The sequence below is a fragment of the Corvus kubaryi genome, unplaced genomic scaffold, assembly GCF_017639235.1.
Source record: "Corvus kubaryi isolate FWS band 111438036 unplaced genomic scaffold, C.kubaryi_AGA036_p1.0 split1-37296, whole genome shotgun sequence".
NCBI classification, from domain to species: Eukaryota; Metazoa; Chordata; class Aves; order Passeriformes; family Corvidae; genus Corvus; species Corvus kubaryi.
In genome coordinates this window covers 13,761,337-13,777,632 of record NW_024582075.1, presented here as the reverse complement: position 1 = coordinate 13,777,632, position 16,296 = coordinate 13,761,337, and the positions used below count along the sequence as shown (strand labels likewise).

The window sequence follows — 16,296 nt, the reverse complement described above, 5'->3', positions numbered from 1 at the left end:
AATTTCTTTCCTAGTCTGCAACTTCCACCCTATATAATTTACTTTCTTAATGTCTCCCTCAAGCTTTGCTCAGATTCACCATTGCCTCTCTGAACCGTTTCCCCAGTACATCCTCAAACACCTTCACACATAGCTTTGAAGTTACACAAAGCATTTCTGTGAGGGTCATGTTACCTACTGCTACCAGAAAGAATGGGAAAAGCTGTAGTAGGGTATACATCTGCAAGTATCATCAACTGGGCTGTGGGAATATAGAAATAGTTTTCGCTCACATATGTACTGGAAACGTTAGTTGCATATTTAGTGGTTCGGTCACTCCACTAGAAAATAGCACCCAAACACGTCATGAGTTAGAAGTCCATAATAAAAATAGGTATGTTCCTGTTTCCCCCATTTAATTTCCACACTCTGTGTTGCACAATAGAAAAATATTCTGCTATTATTCCACTTCTAGTAAACAGAGAACTAATTAGAAAGTCTGGAGTACTCCACAGACAGATGGACTGGAGGACTTAAATATTTTTAATGATCTGCAATTCACTGCCATTCCAAACATCCCCATAACTCAGAAACTGCTGTTGTCCCACATTTTTATTCAACACACCTTCATTCAGAATCGCTGAATCTTCTGAGTTAGAAGGGACCCACAAGGATCATTGAGTCCAACTCTTACATGAATGGTGCATACAGGGCTCTAACCCAAAACTTGGTGTTATTAGCACCAAACTCTACTATAACCAGGAAAAAAAACTGCTACAACTATTTGGCATACATCAGAAGGAAAATTTGATAGCATAGAGATATGAACTTGGATAAATTTGGGATTTCAAAATCCACCGAAAAACATATATATTTCAGCAAGAAATCTGGTCTTTGAAATCAGTACATTTGGGTTTCAGTATAAATTGCAAAAACTCACCTCTAGCAGCTCATCTGCAATCTGTAACCTGCCATCTTTTCCAGCTGCTCCATTTGGATCAATTCCCACTATAAAGACACTCATCCTGGATCGGTCTTTGTTACCAGCAAGACTAAGTCCCAGACCTGTCTTTCCTTTTTCCAGCTCAATCATGTATAACTCTCCTGGTAGATTTCCATAGCGCTGCATGATCTTTTCTAAATGTAAAAGTGTGGGTAGCAGAGGTTGGATTTACATTAGAAAGTTTCACAAGTCACCTAGAGAGTCAAGATCAGTGCTCAGTGGGCAGTCTCTGACAGAAGAAGCCCACAATGGATGTTGAAATTTTCAGCGTAAACCACACCTTCTTTTAAGCTAAGCCTTAGGTGATTTATAATAATATTTCTAGCTTTTTGTTTTCCTTATAATTTCAGAAAATATTATAAATTTTCTTAAAAATTAAATTTCATACACACAATAAGTAATCTTCTCTCCAGTAACACCTTCAGGTAACAGAAACTATAACACTGATCACTGCCATCAGTTACCTGGAGTACAATGAAATTCTTCAAGTATTCCTACATTGAATTTGGACCATGGAGGAAAAACAAGACTGCAGTGCAATGAAGAAAAAGAAGTGAGTTTTGTATTTTCCCATGTGCATCTGACCAAACACAACTAAAACAGCAACCCTGAACACCCAAACCACGATGCACATGAGAAAGAAGCAGTTCAAACTGGATGTCCCCACATCTGTGTCTTATACAGCGCAATTTTAATACTGAGTATTTAAAATATTATCACAGAAAAAACTTACTCCAGCTATAACCAAACTCATCCTCCTTCTCCACATCTTCTGGGACTCTGATAGAAGATGACTGTGCAACATCACAGCTCATTCCTGAAAATGCTGAAGGAGGGGGCAGAGGCAAGTTACAAAGCGAAGTCTTTTCTGGTTCTACATCTGACTGACCAAATGCCTGCAGAGGACAAGAAAAACGCAATGGCTAAGAAGATGCAAACTCTATGTAGGGAAAACTAGTATACAAAAATGTCAAAATGGCAACGACTACAGCTTCAAAGTTTCAATACCAAGCAGCTCAAACTCTAAATTAATAACACACAGAAAGGCGGCAAGAGATCAAAGACAGAAACAAACACCAGGCAAGGTAAGAGAGAACATCACACCAAAATGTATCTGGAAGCAAACAACTCACAGTAAAGGCCCAATTCAGTAAAGTTTTATGTGCCACTTTTTGTTTCAGAAAAAGCCTCTTATGAAGACTCAAGTGCTTTTGTTTTAATGCCAGATTTGTAAAAGACTTACAACCAATTTTATTTTTAAAAGTCATTACATATAATTTCCTCCCATCATATGCTTTGCAAGCCAAATACAAGGAAAGAGAAAGGAAACAAAAAACCAGGTACTTTCAAAAATACCTACAGGAAAAAGAAATAACTGGCATATGAACTGATAGAACAGTTAAAAACCAAAATTAAACAGATGATAACTGAAGAAATCCATAGTGACTGGACCTTTTCAGTCTCATTTACTAGCTTCCTATAAGCTGCACAGAGGAGATCAAACAAAGGAGGATAAAGATTAAATCACAAGAGACAAATACTTTTGGTCTTGATGTGTTCTAACCATATTCACAAAAAGTTAAGAGGTATAAACACATGACTACTGCAATATAATGGTTAAATGCTCAAATCCACAGTCTTGCAAGCTTCCATACAAGACAGTTTCCTTGAGGAATATGGACTCTGATCAGGGATTTCACTATGTGAAATTTGTATAATTCTGCCTTGTTTAGGGTAAACATGTAAGCAAGAAACTTCTGTCTGAATGCCATCACTCCAAAGCTTATGCATGCTCAAGAGACCTGGATACTTGGCAGATCAGCTACTGAAGTAAACAACAAGAATTTCAAATGAAAAACAAGTCTTTTTCCAACACTGAAATTTTCAGGTGTGCTGCCCTAGATTTATAACCCTGTTCTCATCCTTTCAGTTCTTACTACCTCCATCAGCAAATTTGAACACAGTATCTCAGGTGGTGTCTTTAGGTGCAAAAACCCCTCAGGTAATCTCTCCATCAGAGCAACAGTGAAATGAATAACAACATACACCTTGGAAGACTTTGTCGGCTTTAAAACTGAAAGTGTTGAGAAACCTAGAAAGCTACTAATTTAGTAATTTCAAAATTTAAGAAAGGTCCCATGTCTAAACAAAAATGACATATCTTCACTCTATAACTCCAAAGATAGAAAGAAATTGCAAATGCCCTATTTCAGTTCTCTCATTATGCTTCTGCTTGAAAAAGATTTTCCTTTCATTTAGGAACCTGTTCTAGGAACTTAACTAAGAAGTCACTAAGTGTTAAAAGTGTGGGAAGTTTTAATGTGACACCCAAGCCAATGATTTTTATAAAGAACGCATATAAGTGTTATATGACTTTTTGTATCATTAGTCATATTGCATGCTTCAAATCTAAGACAATGTCATCTCCTAAGATGATACCAAACATCCCTAAACTGAAGCAACAAAATTCTAGGAAAGACATTGTCACCTACCAGAATCAGAGAAGAGTAGAAACACTACCTAGTAACATTAAAAGTTATTTTTCATAATCAAAAATTCCTGTGTCCACCAAGAAGAAAGCTGGTGATAGACCTCCACATCAAGGAGGGGCAAAAGAGAGAGTACTTTTAGAAACACTCTTTTTTCAGAGTTCTTCTGAGGGTTTTACTAAAGCTAAATAATATCCTGAAGAAATTAGGAAGTACAGTGTTTTGGTGGGCTGACCCTGGCTGGAGGCCAGGTGCTCACCAAAGCTACTCTATCACTCCCTTCTTCAGCTGGACAGGGGAGAAAAAATATGACAAAAGTCACCCCATAGCCTCCCCAACTACCATAATCTTGCAAGACAAATCCAATACAAGTGTGAGATTAAACCAGATCAGCAAAACTTAGTCTCTATGTTTTAAAACCAAAATTAGCATATTACTTTAGAGGTACTCTTTGTAAGTGACAGTGTCCAAGAACAGCAAAATTAAAGAAAACATGACTAAAATAAAGGAACTAAATATTGGTGTCAAGGATCTCTGGGAGATCTGTAAGGTGTGGATGTAGAGCTACATCCTGTCAGATTAGCACTTATTAACTGCAGCCAACATAATATGATTGACAAAAAAATGCATCTTTCTTGTACCACTGTACACGCAGAACAACGTAACATAACCTAAACTTTTCTGATGTTTAAGGAAATGCTGAAATCAAAGTGGAAGCAAGGTGCCCTTGTAGGTGGGTAAAAACTGTGCTACAATGCCATTTGGGTGGAGGGGAAGATGTCCTGCTTCCAGAACTCAGCCTGACACATCACATTTCAACAGCCAGAAGAAGAAGCCGGTCCCCACAGTTTACACACACATAAGACTTTTGCTCCCTGAATCGGGCAATGCACAAAAATCCTACAAGGCTTTAACTCATGAAATACTTTCAGTGTGTCACACCGCAGTATTTCATTTAAAATGCAAAGCATCCAACAGTTGCTGAACCCATTCAACTATGAGGGTCACTCTGATCACAGCCAAGCAAGTACTGAAAATGACAGCAAGTCTGGAGCTTGAAAAAATGAAGGCACAGGTGGAGGAAGAAGCAGTACTCCAGAAGGTATCACAGGCCATGTACAAATGTACAGCACACATACAGTAGGACCAACTGATGGGAATTAAGACAAACCTTGAATGGTGTGGGAGCAAAAGGGTTAGTTGGGGAACAACGGAAGGTAACCCTAACTGGATTCGATACCTCCTACAGTAACAGAAAACAGCAATCCACATGTTACAGCACCTTTGGCAAAACACAGTACTATTAACCAATAACTCATTTTCAATTACAGATTCATTTTACTAATTGCAGCAACTTTATTAACTTGATTTATAAATGGACAAAAGTATTTAAGGGATTACTGAGGACCTTGATTCATCAGTGTTCAGAAAAGGACGGAGATGACAGAAGACCATTCTTATATCAATGCTAAAAAAGGAATTATGCAGAAACTGCAGGATCATCAGGCTGTCTTTTAAAATATGTGCAATTTTTTTCAGAAATACTTTTGAAAATATAGAAAACACGAGTCATCATTTATGTTACATGTCTACTCCCTTTCCTCAGAACTGTAACAAAACACAAAAAGAGATTTCAAAACACACATGCAATTATACACCACAGATCATATTATAAGTGTTTGTTGCACATTCAATATTTTTGACAACATGTGAAAATAGACAAAGGGCACAATCACTTCCAAGACGTAAAACCAGCTAGAAATTATTTTATTAAATCAAAAATGCATGCACATTAGGATTAAACTTTTTTTATTAACATGTTAGAGATTAACTCTGTTCCCATTGTGAACAACATGCAGTAAGTAAGCACTAGCCACAAAAAAAAAAAAAAAATCTAACTTTTTTATATTTCCAAAGACATCAGCGTCCTATTCATGGTGCATTAAAAGAATTTTCAAGAAGCAGAGGGAAAATATTTTCATGAATTATCATAAAAAAAAGCTGCCAGTGTTTTTTTTTTTTTTCATGCAAAAATAAAAGAGAGATATCAAGGCTGGAAAGTCATAACCACAAAAAACCAAAAAGAAGTACATAGCAGCAAAACACCTTACACTGGTAAGACAGTTACCCTTGGTTGGTATTTTAACATATACCACAGGGACTGATCTTATAACTAAAAACCTACTCCTTTGGTAGCTCTGGATAGATCAGATTTCGTGGCTATGATTAATGGAGCTGGCATTTTTTAATTTCTCCATAACTGTTCTGTGTACATGCATGTCTGTGTCTTTTAAATTCACTATATAGAATTCTCAAGCTCATCAGCATAGCATTTAACAGAAACTGGTATGAAAGAAATTAAATGTAGAGAGACAGTAATGAGAAAGAAGCACACATAGGATGTTTGGTGAATGAAAAGATAGTGTGTCATCATCCAACCTTAGCAGTGTTGAACTGAGAAGAATCAGCAAATGGGTTAGTGCTGCTGAAGACAGCTGGCCTACAGAAAACACTGTTCTGCGGGAAAGGCAGGGAAGGGTTCTAAAAGGAAAGCATAATAGAAACTAAGCAAAAAAAAATTTAAACAAATTATTTTCACTCATGAAGCAAAACATATTTATTTAGTTGTTTGGGCTAACCAAACAGGGTCCACTTTCTGCACTTTGCAACAGATATGTGAAGCTGGGAAAAACTGTATTTGCCCTGTGTTTCTGGCAGCAGAGAGGAAAAGCACCAATCCTCACACCTGTTCTAGACCACAGAGTACATCAAGTGCAGAACTGCACAGCATTTATGTGCTGTGATATTTGTACAATTTTGTCCAAACATCTCAGCATATGGGACACTCTCACACATTAATTAATTGAAAAAATTGTGGATTTCTGGGTTAGGATGAACACAATTACCTGTAATAATGTAGTAGATTTAGTTTTATTTTGAAAACCACAGATTCTCATAATTTGATTTAACTTCTGTGGTAACACACTCTGTTTATTTTGGAGAAGTGAGGGTTTAGTAATATCAGGCATCTCTAAGCAGATTTCATATCTAATAATAATTTTTACATAACACTTCGTATACGTGCATATGCATGTATAATTGCCTGAATCTATACTTTATTGAAACTAAATACTCTGGTCTTCCCCTGAAGCAAGGTACTTTCTCATTATTATTTAAGAGAAAAGGAGTTTACACATTTAGATCAAATAAAAGAATATCATTTGACCATTTATATTCCCTATGCAGGTTTTGTACTGTGTTCTATTTTGAGATCAGAATCTGCTTAATAAGGAGGAAACGGCTCTGATTTCAAATAGTATGTTGGAAATATACTGTGTATACCTAGAAGTAATTTCACTATATATTATATTTCACAAATATACTATGTCTATCCATCTGGAAATTACCTGTAAGTCTTAGGGCTGTAAGTTTAACACTCCTGAAAAATAGTATAGACAGAAATGTGAAAACCTTCCAGGATCATTTATATCAAGAGTAATTTAATCCAAATATACGGTGCTGTTTAAAAAATTTCTTAATGCATTTGGTTTTTTAAATTCTTCCAAAAATAGTAAACACAGCCCTAAACATTTATTTTCAAATACCATGTTGCAAAAAAGTAATGCAATTTGGTAAGACAACTTATGTCTTGGCTCTACTGTATCTTCAGCAGTGACAAAGTAATGCCATGAATGACCAAGGTGTCTTCATGGGCAAGTCACTTAAAGTCAACAGGCTGTTTTCCCTAGGGTACAACAAGATTTTCTGTGAATGTGATTCACAGTTGATTTTGAATTTTATAAAGAGAAATTCGTGAAAAGTAATTTGTTACTATAATCATGCTATTACACTTTAAAAATACAATTCATCTGCAAAGAACTTTAAAATGTATCTTGTTGAAATTTTAGGTAACTAAAATAAACATCACAAACATTTCATATAACAACAGTAAAATTCTAGTAAAAGAGGAAACAAAAGATCAGCTACAGTCATTCAAAATTTTGCCTTTTTTATTTTGTCATGATGGCATAGCTCCTGAAATACTAGCCCTAATATTAATCCATGCAAAAGCATTGTATTAATACAGACTGATTACTGTGATAAAATATGGAGCATTTGAATTTGCCTGAACAGTTCAGTTTAGCATACTTTCTTGTGCAGTCTAGGACAAGAAAAACAAATGCTAAAATAAAGGGAATTTCCTCTTTAACTATTTTTTAAATTCAAATAAAGCCTCAAGTAACAGGATTTTTCTTTCTGTTTTTTCCTTTTTTTAACTAACTTCTGTTCAGAATTTTATCAATGTGTCCAAGATGCTAAGTTATCAGGAACTAGCTAGCATTTCATCAAGCATAATGCTGTAACACTACTATGGAACCATAATCACAGTCATATATTGTTTCTTACTCAGAAATACACAGTGGAGTATTAGTATGAAACACACACTCAATGGGTAACTCCTTAATAGCAAAACTATCACTATCTTTTCACAGTCCACGTGCATTATTTGGGCTATTCTGGAGTATACACAGGATCTCTAACTACTAAACCTGAATGAAAACAACAAAAGGAAAGAAATGGACTCATTAACTACATGTCACTTAAAACTGACTGCCTGGTTGAATACATAGTGGTACCATAATAATTATAGCTCGTGTGTGCAGGCAGCTGGCTATTTGGGTGACTGGATATGAATGAAAGCAGGAAATTCCCTCATAAGATCTTACTATAAAGTACAAGTGTCAGTTTCAAAAGATGAAAATAATAAATATAATGCCATTTATGAAGATCACAACATAATGTACGGGTACAGGAAGAGCATTTGCAATGTTTCTGCTCACAGAGAAACAAGAGTTTGTTAGTACAGTCAAGAAATAACCAACAAGCTTAATCTGAAAAGAGAGAATAAAGAACTACAACCAAAAATAGCAAAGAAGCATTCTCTAAATAAAAGTTGTGATAAAGTAATGGCATCACTTCCATGCCAAATAGGCCTAAACATTCAGGAGTGGCAATTCTGTTCACATCACAGCAAATGCAAAAGCCTTACTTTAGTAGCTTCAGTATCAATAATCAACATTCAACAGAGCTTTTTCATGCAACTTTACCTTAGATGACTGACGATAAAATGGGTTAGTAGTTTTCTGCCCACAGGGAGCAGAAGCTGAAGGAGGGCTATAAAGAGACTCTGGCTGGAGAACAAGAGTTATGAGACAACTAGTAAATAAACATGCAGCTTACACAGACTCTACAATGAAGAAGTTTAGTTTCTAGTGATGCAAGCAACTTATATTAAAGCTCAGTAGCTTTTGTCTGCAATGTCCATGCAGCTTAGTGACGGAAAACTTCCGTGTACTTCTAGGTCCTTTCATTAACGTCCAAGGAATTTTTTAACAGGTGCTGTATTTCTGCATGCGCTCCTCAGACATGCTGTCAATCTCTAAGAGTTGGTTTTAGTTAGACTCCTACTCTGCCCCCCAACAAATTATCTTTCTTGAGGCTTTTCAAAATAGTTTGAGGACGGCGTGCTGGAGGGTATTTCCAAATCCAAATCGATTTCATTCTAAATGGAAATAATACTTAAATCAAATCTTTGTTCCTGAAGTAGTTGAGATGGCACTTTCAGGATTAAATATCCCATTCCCAAACACCACCATCTTGAACATTTGCTTCATCTATTACTATGAATTACATCTCTTTTCACATTCTTTATGCTTACCCTTGGTCTGCTTATAATGCTCTGTACCATAAAGACTACAGGATTGCCTGCCTTCCGTATGGCTTCCACAGCTTGTTCGTGGCTGGCATCTCTGAGGTCAATTCCATCCACCTGTAATTGGAAGGCCTCATCTTAACATTGCAAGAAGCTACAAATGTCATGAGTCAGTCTTGAGTTTTGGTTAGGAAACTTTGACTAAAACCCAAACCTCTGTTTTTAGTGGAAACCTTTCTCCTGACGTGGCCTGAGGTCCCTCACACACAGGTTTGGTATTTCCAAGAGAACTGATAGGACAATAAATAAATATTCTCCTATTCCTCTGTTTTAAAAATAGGATTTTCAACATTTTTAGTTCAGGCTCCACAAGTTTTCCCTCAGGCAATGTAACAGAAGAGATATGATAATCTGAAGAGAGTGGTAGTGTTTACCAAATACTGCTTCCTGCGAATCTCATCTTAAGAAAAAACTATTACCCAGGACTTTATGAGATTTAAAAACTGAAACTTGTTAGGTGCTGGAGAGTCTTTAATGATGAGGTATTATGCTGGTACAGTGTACCTTTTTCTTTTCTTCTTTTTTTTTTTGTTTTTTAGAGCAAGGTAAGATCAATTTTAGGTACGAGACAATTTCTTCAGAAGTTAAATTTTTAGGTCAGAGCTGAAAAACTAATGGCTTCTAGAAGAAGGCATTTACAAAGGATGGCTAATTTGTCCCTGGTCATTTTTGTGCCTGGTTGTTTTCTTTCATGTCTGTATATGCGTGGGTGTGTAAAGCAATTTGTCCTGATATCCAGGTAAGAACAATGTTACGGTGAGGTTAGTATCAGTAAAGTATTCTCACAATGACCACAATAAAAGCTAGAAGCTAACACAGAAAGGTTATTTGTTAGTAGCAATTCTAGCACACAAAGTTATATGGTGAGGATTACCTCAACAACTTTTTACTTTTCTAACTCAGACTTAACCATCCAGTGCAAATAGGAGAGCATAAAAACAATCTGAGAGAAATTCTAAACCTACGAGGAACTGATCAAAAACAATACCACTCTCCAACTTCCCATGTCTGAAAAACTGTACACACTACAGAGATCAAGTTTACATACGCCACAACATGAGAAACTGAAACAGTCCATTCAGAAACAGTCACATTAACACAACATTTTGATTTCACTCACCCATTCCAGCTTCTGCCAGCATCACTACCAGAAACAACTGCACTCATAAAAATCCAGTTATTAACATGAAATTAATGTTTTTAACTTTGTGGCCTTCCAGCAAAATTCCATCTCCCAACTTCTTATATACTGCAAACTGTTGCATCCTGTTGTAGAAAGTGCTACCTATACTAAAGTATTATTTCAAGATTCTTGATATGGATCTTGTAGCAAACAGCAAACTGCAGTTTCAGTACCACCATGTAAGTCAAGCCAACTCTGAGCCAGAATCACCAACTCCATCACTCTGCTTGTTGTGCTTACCGATGGATAGTCAGCTAAGGACATCCAGCACAGTTAAGCAGAGGCAGTTCCTTATAGCCTGACACTGGAGATAGGGCAGTATCTGACCCTGATAGTCATGCCAGGAAAGACCTATTCCCTTCAGCATGTTCATTCTTCAATATCTTTATGTGAGAAAGCAGAAGTGGCTGCATGAGCACATTTCTAAGTAGAAGAGAAATTAAGATAAACCCCTCCCTGCAATACCCTGGCAACATTACACTCAGGCATGGGCACAATGTTCTTGAGGTCTGAAGTATCAAACCCAGATTTCTTCATGTCAAGAGAAAAAAAAATTGTGCCCCCCTTAATTCCTGCACAAAATGCACAAGAATGATGCGAATTGATTAAGATTTAAGAGGAAAATAAGCTTGGCATTCATTTGCATGGTTTGCACTGGCTATTTCTATTGCTATCCAATACGCAAAGGCGAAAAATCTTTTAGTTTCACCAAACTTAAGCTTTTTCTTACACATGCTGGTTTTAAAATAGGCAGGTCAAACTGCTGGCTTTGTAGATCCCTGCTCACACAGTCAGCCATCTATGTTTCAGGTTGGATATTCAACTTAACAGACAGCTGTCTGGACACAAACATCAGCAGATGGTACTACAGTCCATGAGGCTCAAGTGGTATCAGCTGAAGCAATTGCACAGCTGTCAGCCCAAACCACCCATCCATCTCAGTGACTCCTGAGATGCTGGGGGAATTGTAGCAAAAGGCATTCAGATGCTACCTCTACAATCCGATCTCCAGTTTTCAGTGTTCCATTTTTTCCAGCTGGGCTGTCTTCCAGGATATGCTTGATAAAGATCCCTCTCATCACTTCTCCATTACTCAGGCGGCTTCCCATCCCTCGTCCTCCAACAATGCTGATCCCCAATGACTTGCTAGGCTCTCTCCAGAGTTCGACCCTTTTGTGTCAAAAAAAGGAGGAAAATAAATTAAAATCTGTTGTCATTATGACAAAGTTGCATACTGAAGACACCTGGATTTGCAAAATTATTTTAAAAAATTCTGACGTAACTCCTCCTTGCACAGTTTTGCCTTTCAGTGGAAGTTATCTACTGGATTGATCAGAAATTCTGTAATTGAGTCTAGAGCTGGTCACGTAGTTTGGGTTCTAATAGAAACTGAATCTTTCTCTTCATCTTTTCTGACTTGATCCCTGAGGGTCAGCTTGGGCTAAGTAAAGATAAATTACTCTAACAATCAAGAAACTGCTAGATTGCAGGGATTTAGCCCAATGGCAGTAAAAGTCAATTGTTAATTATTCCTGCAATGCACAACATACAAAAGTGCAGCGATTCTGTTAGTTTTTTACTCCTCTTAAAATATATTTCAAAATTTTTGAATTTCAGGTGACATTTTATTACGTGCAACTAGACCTGCACTTACTTTCTGGGCTGGTTCCAGTTACTGAAAGCTGCATTTTGAAGTTCACTTTCTTCTCCCTCCCCCTCTTCACGTTCTGGAAGCTCTGGGAGTTCCCTGATGATAAACAGGAACATGCAATTTATTTCTAAAGAATACATATAATCATTAGATTTTTCTGAAAAAATTCATATATTGAATCACCCTGCCAGCATTAGAATTTGTACCTCCCAGATTCACGGAAGGAACTTCTTTCTCTGATGTCTGTTACAATACATATGGTGTTCAGGGAGCCCCTGTCCACTTTTTTTCTGCAATGAAGTTTCTATCCACAACATGGAATAAAAGACTACAATTTGGAATTAGAACTAACTCAAAGCTAAAGGCAATTAACTATTTTCAAAATGGAAGAAATTACAACAGCAACACTCAACAAAACTTACTGCTTTTGGAGATAAATTTAAAAAGACCCCAATTATTAATCACTTTGAAATTTTGGACTGTAACAGCAATGACTTTTTGAAACTCAAGGAAAAGAATGGCACAATTTATTCTTTACAGTTATGTTCTGGAAAGACCATCAATACCAAAGTCTTATGTTGGAAGCACTTCAGTATTTGTGGCAATCCATAAATCCAATTACATGGTATTTAAGAGAAATTTAGGATGAGAAACAATTCAATCTCCTTTTTGCACAGATCAAACAGTCTTGTAAGAATGCTTAAGAATTTGCTAGTCAAAGCAAAAACTGTATTCTTAACAGCTTTTTATTTTAGTGGCTGCTGGTTGAAGAAAATCATCCATCTTTCATCTCTTCTAAAACAAAACTTATCTCCCCAAAATGTGCAAGGTGTATGGAAAGAGTCAGATTCAAGAGCTATCTGGGAGAAAACCATCCGCCTTTTGACTCACCTGACAATATGTGAAGGAAAAAGTTCAAGCGGCACATCTCCCTCTGTCTGTTGTCCCATACTGGCCCTGTACTCGTCTAAATTTTCTGCTGGCACATATGTAATACTGCAATAAAACGGGACATGATTAAACTAGCATGAGGAATGCCAGTCCTCCCTTTGGTGGGTGTGTGGTATGGATATGAGGAAGCCACTCACGACTGCTTTGTTGACTTCAAAGCCACAGTGCTGGTATGTTGGGAATAAGCATTTACGCAATCCTTTGTGACTTTGCAACAAGTACACATTTACAGTCAAATTAGGTAGCTGAACAGCATATAATTTTTTATAATTAAAGTAAATGGTGCTTGAACAGTGACAAGAATGTAACAAGGGACAATCCAGCCTCATTCAAAACAGAGATTCCTTGTGCAAAGACAAACATTGAAGGATCTGTGAGGTTTAAGGTACCATTACCACCCCCAATGACTGCTGAAAATGTTTCTGGAAGTTGGCCTGTAGGAGGTTTTGTGCTTTTCTGGGTGGTTTTATATTTATTTTAGATTTCTATGATTTTAGTGAAGAACACTTCATGGGTTTGGACATATAAATCTGTTACAGCACACCACCAATGCCACAGGTACCAATCCCCTGCTCAACTCCTTCCTCCAGGCCTTCATGCACTTCCAACCGGTTTGGGACAGTCAGACAGACATGTTTTACCAGCCAAATGATGTGGAGACTCCAGCTGATGTTTGAATGCCAGAAACAGAAATAGCCCAATAGACTGGGAAGAGTGAAATAAAGAGGCAAAAAAAGATTAAGGCTTGAAGAATGTACCTTAGAAAAAAACTTCCACCTGGGAGGCAAAAGGATACCATGGTATATACCATCATATAAACAGGGCTACTTAGATAGTCCTCCTTGAACAATGCTTTGTCTTTTTAAAAACCTACAGTTGTTCATTAAGCAGCTTAGCTATCAGACTCAAGTATACCAAGAAGTAAGGCTGATGGAAAAACGGCAGAAAAAAGTCTGTCTTGCCAAACATCACACTGTTAAAAGAAAAAATAACATATTTCTCCATGGAAGAGACAGGGCTAAAAGAAAAATAAATGGTCTTGGCCACTTCACAAGGATGTGTAAGCTGCTGGGAAGAGACACTTGCGGGTCTGAGGCTCTTACATGGAGCCGTCTCCTGTCCATCACTCCTGATTGATGTCCTTTCTGTCACACCCTGATTGCCACTGATTCTGCCTTGCAGTATTCTTCTGCTGAATACATCAAGCATCAGAAGAAATGTAAATAAACTTTTATATGACTAATGCTGTCAGTCTAAAACACTACCAAAAATTGTTGTAAGGACCACCTTAATTTGTCCATCTGTGTATGTGTCCAAGCATGTTCCTTATCTCCTCTCACACCTACCATATCTAGAAACATGCAAAAAGGGTCAGTATGGAGGTGCCTAGGGTGCTGAACAGAAGAAACTTCCTAGTTCATTTTATGAAAATTTCTAAAACCCTATTATCTAAATCCATATCCATTCTAAAAATCTTTATTATCACCAGCTTTACTTCTTTCTAAAATCTCCTCCCTGTTCTGCACTGGCCTTTTTTCAAACACACAAGTGTTACTCCACTAGTCATAACATATTTTCCTTTTGGAGTGCTGAGAAGTTAACATACACTAGGAAACAAACCCTCAGCACAACATCACCAGCTCTTATCTGCCTTTCCTGAGGGCATTCTAGCACTGGAAAATGCTACAGGCATGCAGCACTATTCTGTGAAGACCCAGAAGTGAAACAGCAAGAAGAGAGAGAGAAAAGAATTTTCAAAAATAATGACTACTATTTCTCAGTCATCTCCAACTCTAAGTGTGTCGAACAACAGCGAAGTATTATGCTCACAAAACCCATGGGTCAAATGCTGATGCAGCAGCTTCATCAGGTAGGCCCATAAGAATACCTTGCCTCTACACAAGCTGTAAGATCTGCAAATTACATTTCAATGTAAGAAAACGTAACACTCATTCAGTTAACATTCATCACTTATAAAAATTAGGAAATAATGTAGCTTTCCCTTGACAGAAAGATGCAGTAAAGAAACCAAAACTGCAAACAATGTTTCTGCTGGCTAGAAGGCTTGGATAATCTTCTTTATGCTAAACTGAAGCTGGAAGCTATGGTTCGAAGTGTGGAAAGGAGAATGGCACATTCCTACAAAGGAAAAAGGTTAGCCCAGATTCAGCCTCAATGTATACAGCAGAGTGTAACTCTGACAGTACAGTCTCCAGTAGGTATCAACTCTTGTCTAGTCCTTTTCTGCAAGGAGCACAAGGCAAACAATTACGCAGGGTTCCAAGGTCCACGGGTGTATAGTCCTTGCCTTATACATGAGCACTTGAGATCAGCTGATCTCAGGGGGGAGGCAAACCATATGCACTCCAACTTCTGGGATACCCTATTGTTTTTCATTACATGATTAAATAACTGACATTGTACTGAAATATTAAAAAGATATGACTCAAAGAATGCTCTCAAAGAGTTTTAAATGCTACTTAGAAACATCTCCCAAAAGATGCCTTAGCTTCACTTGCTGTGTACAGCACAGGAACTGCAAAGAAAAGTTTGCTTTACAATTTTTAAAATATGCATCTAAAATTGAGCAACTGAATTACATAATAGATTTCCACAGATGGAATAAAATTTAGATAATCTCACTGGGAGCTGATACATTTTAAGCTCTTTGGAAAAATACATTATTTCTATTCTAGTGCTTAGCTACAGTTCTAATAGTCTAATTTAAAGCACTCAAAGGAACATTCAATATGTTTTTATGTTCATTCTTATCTACAACTAGATTTCTGTAATGCTTCAGCTGTTTCACTAATATAAACCAGAACACTTGCATTTTGCAAAAAAAAGTAACATACAAAAGAAAACCAAATTACATGGGTCAAATACATGAAAAGTTATATTCCACATGGAATCTTGCTCATGATTTCCAAAGTCTGGTTAACTGCAAAAGTTTCCCTAGCTGCTCTTAATACCTGTATTACTGATGTGACTGTCCTCCTACTCTCTCTGTTTTGCATGTTATTATTGAAATGAAAAGCTTTACCAAAAACGCTCCCTCTGTGGTAAACTACATTTTTAGGAAATACGTATGCCAGAAAGCAGTCCTTGCTAAGAGGCCATTCAACCTGCTCCTGCCTTCTTTGACACTTGGCAAGGTCACACTGCATTAAAGACCTCAGATTTTGAAGAGTTTTTTTCCCTGCTTAGTGCTCATGGGCAGTGTTGGGGTTTTAGTTTAGTCTTAGTTTTTTTCCTGTTAAAGGAATT

General features: G+C 37.1%; 1 protein-coding gene across 21 annotated transcripts in view; it reads right to left on the bottom strand.

Annotated features, from left to right (window-relative positions):
- Window positions 1-16,296, bottom strand: part of MPDZ (multiple PDZ domain crumbs cell polarity complex component) — a 101,959-nt gene that overhangs the window by 28,198 nt on the left and 57,465 nt on the right. For 10 of the 21 annotated variants that reach the window (XR_006013638.1, XM_042013205.1, XM_042013204.1 and 7 more), the window contains 9 exons: window positions 12,970-13,074; window positions 12,082-12,174; window positions 11,420-11,597; window positions 9,191-9,301; window positions 8,580-8,663; window positions 5,911-6,012; window positions 4,643-4,714; window positions 1,716-1,878; window positions 920-1,116 (listed from right to left, as the gene is read on the bottom strand). Coding sequence is in view for 20 of the 21 variants with exons in the window: in XM_042013205.1 (XP_041869139.1) it covers window positions 920-1,116; window positions 1,716-1,878; window positions 4,643-4,714; window positions 5,911-6,012; window positions 8,580-8,663; window positions 9,191-9,301; window positions 11,420-11,597; window positions 12,082-12,174; window positions 12,970-13,074 (1,105 nt within the window). In the remaining variant the exon portion in view is untranslated. The remainder of the gene's footprint in view (window positions 1-919; window positions 1,117-1,715; window positions 1,879-4,642; window positions 4,715-5,910; window positions 6,013-8,579; window positions 8,664-9,190; window positions 9,302-11,419; window positions 11,598-12,081; window positions 12,175-12,969; window positions 13,075-16,296) is intronic. The other 11 variants (XM_042013217.1, XM_042013218.1, XM_042013221.1 and 8 more) reach the window with 5 other exon arrangements.